The sequence below is a fragment of the Octopus sinensis genome, linkage group LG3 (genome assembly GCF_006345805.1).
Source record: "Octopus sinensis linkage group LG3, ASM634580v1, whole genome shotgun sequence".
Classification (NCBI taxonomy): domain Eukaryota; kingdom Metazoa; phylum Mollusca; class Cephalopoda; order Octopoda; family Octopodidae; genus Octopus; species Octopus sinensis.
Genome location: NC_042999.1, coordinates 57,444,822 through 57,459,821, shown reverse-complemented (window position 1 = coordinate 57,459,821; position 15,000 = coordinate 57,444,822). Strand labels below are relative to the sequence as shown.

The window sequence follows — 15,000 nt, the reverse complement described above, 5'->3', positions numbered from 1 at the left end:
CTCTCTGTATATGTATTATCTCTCACTCATGCTGATCTCCCTCTCTCTCTTCATATGACATACAATTGCTTTCATTTTGTTTAAAACATAATCTTGTAAAGTTTACTTTCATTTTATGATACACAGCTATTATGTACAAAATGCTAGCTTCCAAACCCTGTTTTCTAATCAGATAAAAATGACGAAACTTTAAACCTCCGTAACATTTTTCTAAAAATTTCCTTGAATAAATAACCCACAAAATCGGATTCAGCACAAAATGTACACCAATATATCAAATTTGAAAGTTTTCACTTAAGTTTAAAATATCAAAATCTGTGACAGCAAGGTGTTATTCAGGCACTCAACTGTGTGTCCACTGTATCTTATAGCAAAAGCAGCTGCAAGCTAACGAAGTTCATAAGATAATCATTTATTTCTTTGTCAATTAAGGCTACCATTAGTTTCATGTCAAGAAAAATGTCTTAAAATCTTAACAATTTTTCAAGCCAATCATATGGAGGAATGGTGTTTGCCTCAATTTTGGATGAAAACACAAAACATCTTATGTAATCTCTCAGGAGTTCACAATAAGTCTCATAAAGAAAACAACAAATCAAGGGGTATTACTATTGGATAACACCTTTTGAGTGATCGTCTCCCTTGGATTTGGCTTTTTGGGAAAAAACTGCATTGGCATGGTGAATTTCTTTACATTATATTATATTATATTATATTATATTATATTATATTATATTATATTATATTATATCATATTATATTCTGGGCATATGTGATGTTTGTGTGTTTGTATGCCAAGGGAATTCAGCAGGGGGTATGTTTCTTCTATGTGTGGAGTTTGTGTGTTGTATATATTCAATGTTCACATTCAGGAAAAGAAACTATTCTGGTGGGGTTGGTGGCATAGGAGGTGGTTCTTCTTTGAAGTTTTGGAGTGTGAAATATTGCTTGTCTATGCAGGGAGAGAAGGTTTCATCTCTAATATTTAAAATGTTATCTGTTAACTGTATGATGTTTAGTTTTTCAGTGACACAGAGATCACATTTGGTATCCTATCCTCTGTATTTTCTGGCTTTAACAATGATGCTCCATGTTGTGTGGAAGTTATTTGCTACTCCTTCTTTCAATGTATATATTATATTGGATAGGGATGCTGAATGTCTTTTATTTTTATCCCACTTGAAAGGTATCATACAAAAGTAGTACCTCTTGATTTATTGTTTACTTTACAAGACTTTTTGTGAACCCTCAAGACATTTCACGAGATGTTTTCATCCAAAATGGAGAACACAATTCTTCCATCTAATAAGCTTGAAAAACTGTTAAGATATTAAGACATTTTTCTTAACATGAAGCCAATGGTAGCCTTAATACACAAATAAAGAAATTTTATCCATGAATGCAGTTTTGAACACTCATTCTCATTGTTTGACATTTCCTTATCAATGCTTCTGACATCCCCAAACATCAGATAAGCACTAAACACGAACAGAGAATCAAAACAAACCATGGAAAAACATGAAATAAGAACATCATTGAAATATATGTATATGTATATGTATTTAAATATATATATATATATATATATATATATATATATACATACATAAATTAGAAAAAAACCCACCTTTTATCAATTCAATAATGAAAAATTAAATTACACCATCTAGAAAATTACATATAGAAAGATTAAATATACGATAAAAAATATAACGATGATTAAGTAGTGTGCAAAATAGTAATTTTTCCCTGTAAGTTTGGAATAATATTCCCTCATATTATTATTATTATTATTATTATTATTATATATATATATATATATTATTATTATTATTATTATTATTATTATTACTACTACATATATATATATATATATAGCAATCATGCTGGGATGATTTGAAAACACAACACCTAATAACCTAACAGTATATCTTTTCTACCCCTCTGATGAGATTTTGCCTAATACAATGATTTAATTATTGCAATTTAATCATTTAGGCTAAATTGAAACAGCTGTAAAGAGAATATGTTGTATTTTTGCAGAAAATAAATTACATCTCCATTTTCTAAATTGTTTTGAATATTTATAAACCAAGATTTATATTTAGACCTATTATTCTATGGCTATTAATATTCACAACAAATGCTAGGCAATGAACCAGTAATTCATTGGATATTACTGGATATTCCTATCTCTTAATGAGGCTATATTAACCTCTAATTGAATGTGTGTATATGTGTGTGTGTGTGTGTGTGTGTATGATTAATAGCAACACAGAAGAGATTAATATCAAAAGGTAATCTTTATGTCTAACTTAATGTGAAACCTTTGCTAGAACACTGAATATTGCATTATTTACCTAGAGAGGACCTCTCACATGGACTTGTGCATAAAACTATAAAACTCTGTGTGTGTGTATGTATGTATATATATATATATATGTATATATATATATATATATATATATAGTTTATTGTTCTGTGATATGTAGGATCAACAAAAAGAGCACTCTATCCAGTGAAAGATAAATATCATCTAATATACACAATTTAAAAAGAGCTACTGTTTGACCTATTTGAAGAAACTAGTACACTGGTCCATGAGAAAAAAGTGGGAAGAAAAAGGTGAAGAAGGTTGATGCAAAAAGTGGAATGAGAAGAAAGAAACGAAAAGTAATAAAACCAAGATATTAATCCCCTTTGTCTGTAGAAATCATAATTAATCTAGCTGGTGTAGAATATGTAAAATGGTTAGAGGTTTATGGCATGAAAGGTGTCATAACAATGTAAAAATGATTTTTCTGACAAAAAGCAAAGCAAAACTATCCTATTCACGTCAACACAAGAAAAAAATTCATGTAAAACAAATAAGAGTAAAGACTCACTTGTTTTTTCAATTCCAGTTTCCCAAGGTTCTTTTGTCTTCCATCCAGTTTGAAGTACTTTGGTAAAATTAATATTATACTGATTATCATTAAAAACTCGATCTTTTACAAATTCAATGTGCTCCATGAGAGCATCTTCACTGGTAACATTTTTAATCTAAAAATTCAAAAATCATTTACAATAATAAAAATATATACAAAAAAACTCTTGACATTTGATGTTTCAAGGATATGGAAAAACAAGTTAACCGATTAAAAGCAATGTTTCAAAAATTAATTACTCATTTACAAATAGGTCACTTAATTTCTCAGATTTTATCCACATCAGTCCTCGACTAAAACTGAATTTAATGTGTGAAGATAAATTGAGAAAGCGTATAATTTATTGTTGTTATTTAACTTCAGTTTATCCATGATTGAGCAGACCTATGGGCAAGGGCACTCCAGCCCTGATCATCATAGCTTTTGTTCAGGCCTAGTGCATCTGTAATTACATAATCTAATGTGTCCTTTTTAAAAAGACTGTAGTGTGTGATTTGAAGAACATTTGACTGCTAGGAATAGCAGTCAAGTGACCATGTAGAGGCTTCCTTGTTGGCTCTTCTAGGGGTTTTGTTAGTGTTGATGTTGGGATCATTAGTAGCTGCAGTAGTAGCAGTGGTAACAGCTGAGATGATGATGATGACAATAATGATAAAGATGATGATGATGATGAAGACGACGACGATGATGATGACAATGAAAATAATGATCGTTTTTAATCTACACCATAAACTGAAAAATCTTACACTCCTTTATTGATATGTTACAGACTTTGAAATCATCATCATCATCATCATTTAACGTCCATTGTCCATGTTGGCATAGGTTCAACAGTTTGACCAGGTTGGTACACTGGAAGGCTGCACCAGAATCCAGTCTGATCTGGCATGGTTTTCTATAGCTGGATGCCCTTCCTAATGTCAACCACTCCGAGAATGTAATGGGTGCCTTTACTCGCCACCAGCAAATATTACTCAGTTATTGGACTCTATATTAGTAGAGGGGATAGAGGTGATTATATGATTAACTTCATATTATTATTTTTTTTTTTGGTCCTTGGTGGGTGGAAAAGCAAAGTTGACCCTAGCAGGATTTGAACTTACAAAATAAAGAACCATGATTAACAGGTATTTTTGTCCAATACTCTACTCACCTTTATTATTTAATTATCATCCTCAACCAACATTCCTGTGCTAATTAAGTTTTTATGGCTACTAATGTTATCAAATCAATCCTTGTGCTCGTCATTTTGCCAGTTGTTTTCCAAATATACACAAGGTTTAACAATTATGAATTGATATTATCACCTTCATCAACATCTTTATCATTTGACATCCACTTTCCATGACATGAATCAGTTCTTATTTGAACCTATTGCCTCTTAGACATATCAAAGGGTCATATCACACTTTAGCTTTGTCTTAGTTTCTACACTTGCAGGCATTTCATATCCCTGGTCACTTTACAGAGAATATTGGATGTAAAGGGGTTGTCAAGCCCTCAACAAGAATTGAGGGTCATTCACTAAGCATTTTACAAAAGGTACTGTGTGCATTTTATCAATGCACCTGTACTACTGAGTAAGTTCTGTTTTGTATACTGTTAGATTAAAATGTCATAGCATTCCAATAAATGCTTAAAATTGCTTTGAAGTGAAGTAATTTCTGTGAAGCTCAGAGGCTAGGATGTTAATGTGATTACATGTTCATGCGTTCAAAGCTTGTAACAACTATTGTGTTATGTCACTAGATAAGATACCTAATCTCTACTTGCCAAAGTCTGCCTGGCTGACAACATACTCCACTTTGACAGTAAAAAGGAGAGCCAGCTATGAAGACAATTCTTTTTAAATACCCACAATCAGTAAAAGCCATCATATCTATATTTTTATTGAACAATAGATAATAACAAGAACATACATATATATTAATACTTACTTTTTTTATCAGAAATTTTGCCAGCTCAAGAATGGAAATTGAAAAGTCACTGCCAATATTGTAAATTTCTCCATGTTTACCTTTATGGATAAGAGTGTCAATGGCATTGACAATATCACTGACATTGATGAAATTTCGTACTTTTTGTCCATCTCCATGAATGGTACTGAAAAGAAACAATGAGCAAAATAAATAGATAACTTTTAGATAGTTTAGTATTTCATTTGACTGCTTACCTAACCACCAGTTGTTGATCATTTATTATAAGATAACTTAATACATAATATGAGGATGGATCTTTTTTTTTTTCATGTCTGAAAGGCCACATTAACTTAAGCATAAAAGGTTACATTAAAAAGACAATCTTAGTAAATATATGGAAAATGTAATTACACTTATGAAAATATAAATATTAATCTAAACTGACCTTTTCATGACATATTAAAAATTCAAACATATTAAAATATATATGATACAATGCAAATATATTAAAAAAAACCCAGATTTATGTAAAATCCTGACTTCTTCCAGAACACAGCATTTAAGGGCTTCAAAGGTAGCAGGTTCCTACCATTGGCCTACAGTAATGATTATCTCTTTCTAATCAGGTCTGATATAACAATTTCAATAAAGAAATTGAAGGTGTTCTTTAAGTTTTAATAATTCATTGGATCACTGTCAAAGATTTCGTTTACCAGAAGGGTTGGTGTTGTTTAACACCCAAGTCAGCCTTGATTGAAGGACATCCAAGCTGTGACCATCCCACTAGTGTTCAATACATAGTATATGTAGTAATACATTATCTAACATTCACTTTTTAAGACTTTAGGGTCTGATTAGAGAGAAACTAAGAGGCCTCTATGTGCAGTTTGCCTGCTGGCAAAATCTTCTTTAAACCACACACTGTCAGCTTAAAAAAAAGCACATTGAATGACATAGCTTTAGATACATATGGATGCTTGAATAAAATATGGGGATGGTTGTAGCTTGACCAGTATTAATCTCTTTGATAGAGTTGACCAGGGTTTCAACAATAATTACAATATCTGAAAGCCACTTGTCGCTTATATGTTTAATGGTTATTTTTCTATAGAGTAAAATATGGAATCCAACAAAACGTCCGATAGGAAAGTTCAAAGTAAGTAAAGATTGGTATTTGCTGTGAGGAGGGCACAGTCTGATATCTCAGATCTTGTCCTTGTCGAAGAAACAAGAAAAGAGAAACAAGGAAGGAAAAGGCTTAAAATGTTAGAATCTGCCATACTCTTCATAGCAAATCAAAAACTTAACTATATCTATAAATTGTTGATGGTAAGTAATCTTTTCATTTGAAACATTTATAAATGTTAAAAATGAGTTATAAATAAGGTCAAATGGTTGAGCTAGTGTTGTGAATTTGGCCAGGAGTTTACTACCACACAGAAGGGCATGGGTCTTTCTCCTTCAGGTATCTCATAATTACTTTTAATCCTAAGTCAAGCAAAGTCAGTACTGGGTGACTGGTTTGTTAGCAGTTGAGCAACTGCTCTATCTGCATATTATGAATTACTGTTAGCAGTACCTGATGATTGTTAGTAGAACTTGATGTCTATTATACCAGTACCCAATGAATTACTGTATCAGTACCTGGTGACTGTGGTGGTAGTAATTGATGTCCACCTTCTTAGTACCCTATAACTTCTGTTTCGGCACCTGGTAACAGTATTAGCACCTGATGACTATTTCAGCACCAGTGACCATGTTAGAAGTACCTGATGAAATACTGTGTTAGTAAATAGTGACTGCATTAATAGTACCTAATGACTACATTTTTGGTACTAATTGAACCACTGTGTCAGTATCTGATGGTTGCTCTGTCACTACCAGATAAGCACCCCTTTGATAACTTATGAATTACTGTGTCAGCACCCAATGGTTTTGTTAGCAGAAGATGGCTGGCTGCTGTCTAAGAATAAATTAAAAGCATGCACTTTTCTCCTGAATTTTTATTTGTAGCCAACCGGTGGGTATTTTTACCTAAATCTCAAGAATATTGTTTAATAGTTTATATAGCAATAGTTAGAGGGCCTTTGTTGGTAGGTCCTATCATGTGTAGGGCCAATAGCTATAGGACCTACATGTTGATCATGCATCTGCACATGTTTGTGCTGGCAGGCGTATGATTAACACATATATGAAGGGTTGGATAAAATATTTTTGTGAGCACCTCAAAGTGGTTGTTCAACTGACTAGAAATAACATCCAATGCTCCCTCACATCCTACTGTCTTAAAAAGCAAACAATACATTGGATAATGTAGTTATTGAGTAAGAAGGCAGGATTCTCAAGGCTAGAATGCCTCTGAACATATGACTGTTTAGTGATGGTTAAATGACAAAGAAAGTAAAAAGAAAAATCCAACTAACCATTTTTTATTTTGCAGAAGTCGAGAGATAAATCGTGGTACAACCTATTTGAAATAAACATATGATTAAACATTACATCTGTGTTTAGTTTCAACACAAGGAATAATAACTTAGACAAAACACCAAAAGTAAACAAGTTTGAAAACATTTTCTCACAAATTCTTTCCTAAATACTTTTATTTTTAGAAAGACAGCATCTACTATATTTGATGGCTTATAAAGGACACTTCCCCACCCCAAAGTCTCAGAAAACTAGCTTGTATCTTGTAAATACAATTACAAAGTTTAAGTGACTGGCAAGTGGTGATTCAAGAAAAGGGCCTGCTAAAATTATGACATGTCTTATAAGCCTCATGAAGAGTAACTTAAATATTATATATCATAGTGTGGGAGACAGAATTGGTTACCAATACAGATTATCTTTGGTGCAGGTATATATTAGTAGTTGATAAGTTCTCTTTCCAGGCACATAGTTTCAGGTTCTGAGACACTGAAACTCAGAGTTTCATGTAACAGATCATTAGATAGTTGTTAGTCATTAGAACAATGTAATAGTCTTATAAATATTTACAAGTATTCATAATTAACAGTTCATTGCATAAACATTCAAAGCCTACTGGAGAATTACTTTACGAAATAACAAAAATGCTGCATGAAAGTGATTGACCATAATGGGAAAATATATAAGCCTTAAGGTGAACTGAATAAAAATTAAAAATTGAAAAATGTAAATTTGTTGGAGTGGGTATAAAAAAATACACAGAATGAGATAAACCTTATTAGAAATAAGCTACAGCAAGTGGTTAAAATAGAATTTGAACTGAAATAAGAATTAAAAATTAAAATTAAAAATAGTGGCAAGTGAGTATCATGTGGCATCTTGGGCAAGTGTCTTCTACTATAGCCTCAAGCTGACCAAAGCCTTGTGAGTGGATTTAGTAGACGGAAACTGAAAGAAGCCCGTCGTATATATGTATATATATGTATGTGTGTGTATATGTTTGTGTGTCTGTGTTTATTCCCCAACATCGCTTGACAACCGATGCTGGTGTGTTTACACCCCCGTAACTTAGCGGTTCGGCAAAAGAATATATGTATGTGTGTATGTGCATATAGATGTATGAAAACATGCATATATATATATATATATATATATATATATATATACACACACATGTTTTCACACATCTATATGCATATACACACATACATACCGGAAATATCAACTAAATACCTGATGCATAAGCAGTTGTCTGAAAATGTCATTATGGTATTATCTACTGAGGAGACATGATGTAACTAGGACACTGTATAATGAGATCCATTGAAAGGATAACCCAGAGACAAAGAAATAAGAACCCACTGTATGGTGGAAGCCATTCATAATAAAAAGGAGTGCTAGTGGAATGTCCCAGTGAAAACCCCAATAAAGTGTAACCACAATAGACCTTGTATAATAATTTGGGGCAGAGAAGAGAAAATGTAACATATGTGGAAATCATGCAATTACACTATCCAGACTTCAAATTCAGGTTTATACCTGTAATTATTGGGGAACTGGGATATGTAACACATTGCCTAAATACCAATCATGAGAAATTAGGATGCTCAAAACCATAAAAGAGAAAGCTAATTCGAAGACTACATGTCCAATCATTCACCAGAACTGTAAAAATCTGTAAAACTTTTTAGAAGTTTATCATTTAAGTATATATAAGCATGTCTAGATATGCAAGTATATGCATGAGAAGACATACATAAAACAAAACATACAAATCTGTATACATGCATACATACATACATACATACATACATACATACATACATACATACATACATACATGCATACATGCATACATACATACATACATACATACATACATACATACATACATACATACATACAAAATTACCCTGTTGTTTGTGTTGAAATTCCAATGAAGGAGCCTCATATCTAGTTTAGAAACTGGCTCTCTCTCTATTGGCAAGAAATCTTGAAATTAAACTAAATAATGACATACATACATATGTTCGTATACACACAAACATACATGCAAACATATACCTGCATAAACACCCACATGCGTTCGCACATGTAATATATATAAAGCTATACAAAAACTATAAATCCGTTATATGCAGTTGAAGCAGTATTTCATGAAAATAGCCAGCTATATGTTATGCTTGATATATAGACACTGCTGGTAGACCAGTGAATGCAGTATTTGTTCGTATTAAAAACATAATAAACATGAGACAGAAAGACGAAAATTCGCCCTAGCTACCAGTGAGAGTGTCAGATGCATTACGGTCATTTTAGGTCTGTTCAATGACAAGTACTTGCCGCCAGCCACATGTTCGGATGAGAAATCGTTTTTCTCTGATAAAGGAAGAAGCGAATAAAACAGCCACAGTTGTTGCAAAATAAAAATCCCGTATAGACAATCGAAACAGTGTTCAATTAAAATAGCCACTTACGCGTCATCTGTAGTATACACACACTGTCGATAGACTAGTTACTGCAGCATTTGTCGTGCAGCATTTCCGGATATTTTATCTGGTGAGCAGCTATTCGCAACATCAGTACTTTTATAGTTTCTATCTAGAGTAATCGATAAACCATCGTATACATATATGAATCTATCTATCTATCTATCTATCTATCTATCTATCTATCTATCTATCTATCTATCTATCTATCTATCTATCTATCTATCTATCTATCTATCTATCATCTATCTATCTATCTATCTATCTATCTATCTAATCTATCTATCTATCTATCTATCTATCTATCTATCATCTATCTATCTATCTATCTATCTATCTATCTATCTATCTATCTATCTATCTATCTATCTATCTATCTATCTATCTATCTATCTATCTATCTATCTATCTATCTACGTCCGTCATCTACTACCGCCTGACTGTCGTGCCTTGTCCCGACCCTACCATCACCAAACTAGAACGCATTCTCTTTCGCTTCTTGTGGAAAGGATGCGTTCCGATGGCCAGGTGATCCATTTACTGTCAACACCCGTTAAAAGGAGGACTGGGCATGCCGTGGTTGATGATGTGCAGACACGCGCTGAGACTGCGACATCTCAGGCTCTACGTAGACGACGGTGAACAGGTGTGGTCGCCGTTTGTGAGGCACGCTTTCCCGCAACTCGACTCCATGACCGAACTGCAGTCGTGGATCAATAAGAGGCAGAGGAAGGGCGAATGGCACCGCGAGTGTCGCGTTGCTCTCAAGCAACTATGCCGTCCCGGGTCGACCTTGAATGGCTTCAACACGACCCAAGCATTCTATAGGGGATTAGTGGAGGGGAGGTACGACGACGAGCTCGGGGCGAACCTGGACGTCGACGAGGAATACCCGACCCGCCTGTTCGGGACGACTTTCGGGCCAGGCCCATGGACAACTTCCAGAGATCTCTGGCCTGGCAGGGCTACCGAGAAGCGCTACCTGTTCAGGATAAGCTCTATAGACACGGCTCGAGAAACACGGGGCCGACCTGCCCGAGATGCGGTCAGAGCGACGAAACCGTTCTACACACCTCGTGCAGTGTCCAACAATTTCCGACCTGTGGGCTTATGTCGAACAACTGCTGTCACGTGTGGGACGAGTTGGTTTATCAGCCGAGTCTATCGTCAATATTGTCACGCCTCGTTCCTTCAAACGGGAAGGAAGAGCTATTTTCATCATCCTTGTGGCTATGGCGAAAGAATGTATCTGGTGGACGCGTCTGAAAGGATTGAAGACAAACACTTTCCTCTCTGGTCAATCTCTCATCAACTTCTTCAAGTATCACTTGAAAAGGAAAGTGAGAGTAGAGAGGCAAGTTTTGTCTAGTGAATGTTTTAAAAAAGATGGGTGAATGTAGCAAGGATGGCACGTATGAATGACGAAGCCACCTTGAGCATAATCCTATGAACCCGTAAATTTAAAACAGAGGGTTACCTACTTGCAAACAAATGTGGTAATATGTAACAATATTGATCGAGGTTACCGTAGTCTTTTCCGTAGGCTTTTCTTCCCACGGATAAACCTTATCTGCTTCCCCCTTTACACCTTACATCATGACACTGTGATACACGATCCCTATTGATGGTTTTTTTTCTTTTTTCCTTCCTTTTGTTCCTTTTCCTTTTTTTCCTTCTTTTTTTTCTTCTTTCCCTTTTACGATCCCTTTTGATCGAAAACCTACACCACCCTTTTCCCCCCAAAAAAGAAAATCTCTACTTTGTAATCTGTCCCGTCTGTGTGCAGCTCTGTGTGGCTAATAAACATATCTATCTATCTATCTATCTATCTATCTATCTATCTATCTATCTATCTATCTATCTATCTATCTATCTATCTATCTATCTATCTATCTGTCTATCTGTCTATCTATCTATCTATCTATCTATCTATCTATCTATCTATCTATCTATCTATCTATCTATCTATCTATCTATTTCCGAAGTGCAGATTCCAAGTTAAGTGAACAGAATATAAAAAAGAACGATGTACAGGTGTCAATTAATTACGGCCGTTTCAAGTGGCTCCATTTAATTGATTAATGAAAACATTATATCAATATGTAAGAAACCTTTTTCGTCAGATGACAGCATAGACTTCAAACATTAAAGATAAACCCTTTTTTTAACAAATTTACATCAATAATGGAAAACAAAATATTTACATTGTTTCATTTTGTTACATCTGTGGCAGAGTAAGTTTAGAAAATAATGCATAACTTGTTAAGCCTCTAAATTATAGTAGGCTTAACAAGGTATGCATTATTTTCTAAACTCACTCTGCCAGACATATAACAAAATGAAACAATGTAAATATTTTGTTTTCCATTATTGATGTAAATTTAAAAAAAAAAAGGGTTTATCTTTAACGTTTGAAGTCTATGCTGTCATCTGACGAGAAGGGTTTCTTACATATTGATGTAATGTTTTCATTAATCAATTAAATGGAGCCACTTGAAACGGCTATAATGAATTGAAACCTGTACATCTTTCTTATTTATATTCTGTTCACTTAACTTGGAATCTGCACTTTGGAAATACTATAGAAAGTACCTTTATAAAAAATACATGTCTGACTTATCAAGAGCAGATATCTTCACTTAGCTGGGTTGCATTGTCTACATACACGACAGGAATATTAGGTACAAATACTCATACAAAGGGTCTTGATAGTCAATATTCAAATAACATTGTTTGGGTGTGCAGATTATATCGAACTAGCAAGGTGCCTCGATTTAAGAACCTATTTCAACTGAATCTTAATTCTATCTATCTATCTATCTATCTATCTATCTATCTATCTATCTATCTATCTATCTATCTATCTATCTATCTATCTATCTATCTATCTATCTATCTGTCTGTCTGTCTGTCTGTCTGTCTGTCTGTCCACACACACACGTGTGTGTTTGTTGATTAACAGTCTTACCAATGCAGGGAGTTCACATATTTCAAGCACTCCACTTAAGAATGACGGTAATTGCCTCGATGTTGGATGGAATTACGTGGGATAACACAGGATTTCAACATTATTACCTTTTTTGGTTAATAGATACACAAATATTGGAGACAACATATTTGGAGACTTCTTTAATTTTTATCTCGGTTGCATGATCCCATTGGTTTTGCACACACGTGTATTCAACATTGCGTAATTTCATTATATGAAGACATTCATGCGTATCCACATATAATTATATAAATGGAATTTACAAAAAAACAAAAGACGAAGATAGGTGTGTAAACAACAAATAGGTGTATTAGTTTAACGCTCGGGAAAGTGAGAAAGTTTTTTACGTTTCGAGCCTACGCTCTTCATCAGAAAGGAACATGAGAAAATAAACAGAGAGAGAATAAAAAAAAAGAAAGCTTAGTAGCTAGCGGTCAATCATGGCGATGGCCACGCCTGCCTTTTGTGGATGTATGTGAGTGTGTTTCTCATTATTTATGATGCTTCCACAGTTTTTGAGCATATATTAGTCTATGAAACATAAAACTGTAAGTTCATAAAATGTATTTTGCAAATTGTGTGATGTCTTGTATATGTGTTATGTATAAATCATACATATATGTGCAGTTTAGAATCCCAACATGAATTCCTGGGATCGTATGTTTATTATGCATGTTGTGCAAAAAACAAATATAACCATTATATCTTAAATTTATCCTGGTGGGATCGATGGTAAGGTGAACGAAAGGTCTTGATTGAAATTTTGTAGTTTAAATTGTGCACGCAAGGTGAGGTTTCTTCCCTAAAGCTTAAAACGTTCGCTGTTGAAATTATGATGTTTAATTTCTGCCTTGTACTTTCTATTTGCTGGCTTTGGCTATGATGATCCAGTTTATTTGGGGGTTGTGTACGTTTCTATCTTTAAAGTTCCATACCATGTTATATAAATATGTCGCTTGCCTTTTATTCTCATCTCTAATCAAAACCAAGTGCTGCATGTATCTTTCATTGAAGGTACTTCTAATCATTCCAATGTAAGTTCTTGTGGTCCCATCTACGTCTCTGATATTAACCCTGTAAACCAGTTCCTTTTCTGAGCTCTTGTTGTTCTGAGGGGTCTACAGTGAAATGATTACGTGTTCCTCGTTCTTATTGTAATTGAAGATCATCGAGCTAATGTTAGGAAAGCAACTATTGCGAACTTTAATCATGTTTCTATTAAAGATCTTGTGATGTTATGTGAGTGTAAGAAGTGTGTATGTTTAAGCTTCAGGAAAAGTCTACCTATATTAGTAGCCACGTTCATGCTGTATGGAGGATTATACAACACAATTTTCTTACATCTACATCTTTTTTTGTTTATCAAGGTTTGGTTCAATATAAGTTATATTGTTCTTAAAATTGCATTTTCTAAATCTGGATTTTGTAAGGCGGGGTTGCCTTTTTATTGTTGCTTCATCAGAGGATAGTTTGGAAACACGCTTACTAATGCTATTAACTAATTAACTATTGATGGGAGATGGTTAGAGCATCAGACGTTGTATGGAAAGGTTTATATCTGCCTGTACTAAGAGTTATATTAATGTAATTACCTTCTTTAAGATTAGCACTAACAGTAGTTTTTAGATTCAGTTAGCTAAATATTTTGCATCATTTTCTTTTTATTATATCTTTATCGTGACAATTCTTATTATGTACTACACATAGACTCTCATCTCTAAACTGAATAACCATTATTAGAGTGCCTTTCATCATGGATCTACTTGATTAGAGCTGACCGGAAGCTAAAGAACAACAACATGAACACTAAAAGAAAGCAAAAATACTAAAATAACCTGAAATGTTGATAGAATATTTTAAACTTACCTTGTCAGGGTATTGGTGAGGTCCATATATGTTGTTGGCACGGATCATAACCACAGGTAACTGTTGATAAGGAAAGTGAGAAATATTCATAATTGTAGGTAATTGAAGGTGAAGGAGCAGGAACCAGTTACGATCATAGATAATTTATAGGGGTGAGGGTAGGTGAGAAACAATCATGTTTGTTTTACATTTGTTTTTTCATACTAGCATAGTTTAGATGAATATATATGTATATATATTATTGAGACATTGATTTATGCCTCAATAATATATACACATATATATTCGTCTAAAATACAGAACAACTAAGTAGAGATACCGTTACAGCAAGGAAGTAGAGATGCTGTTGGATAATTTAGAAAATTCCAAATTGTTTAATTAGGCAT

At 33.7% G+C, this 15,000-nt stretch overlaps 1 protein-coding gene across 2 annotated transcripts in view; it reads right to left on the bottom strand.

Annotated features, from left to right (window-relative positions):
- LOC115209914 (dTDP-D-glucose 4,6-dehydratase-like) overlaps positions 1 to 15,000 on the bottom strand; it is a 45,960-nt gene that overhangs the window by 1,033 nt on the left and 29,927 nt on the right. The window contains exons 8-11 of one of the 2 annotated variants that reach the window (XM_036501008.1): positions 14,615 to 14,674; positions 7,270 to 7,313; positions 4,865 to 5,030; positions 2,886 to 2,942 (exon numbers count right to left, since the gene is read on the bottom strand). In XM_036501008.1, coding sequence (XP_036356901.1) covers positions 2,886 to 2,942; positions 4,865 to 5,030; positions 7,270 to 7,313; positions 14,615 to 14,674 — 327 coding nt within the window. Of the gene's footprint in view, positions 1 to 2,885; positions 3,043 to 4,864; positions 5,031 to 7,269; positions 7,314 to 14,614; positions 14,675 to 15,000 lie in introns of both variants that reach the window. The other variant, XM_029778514.2, reaches the window with a different exon arrangement.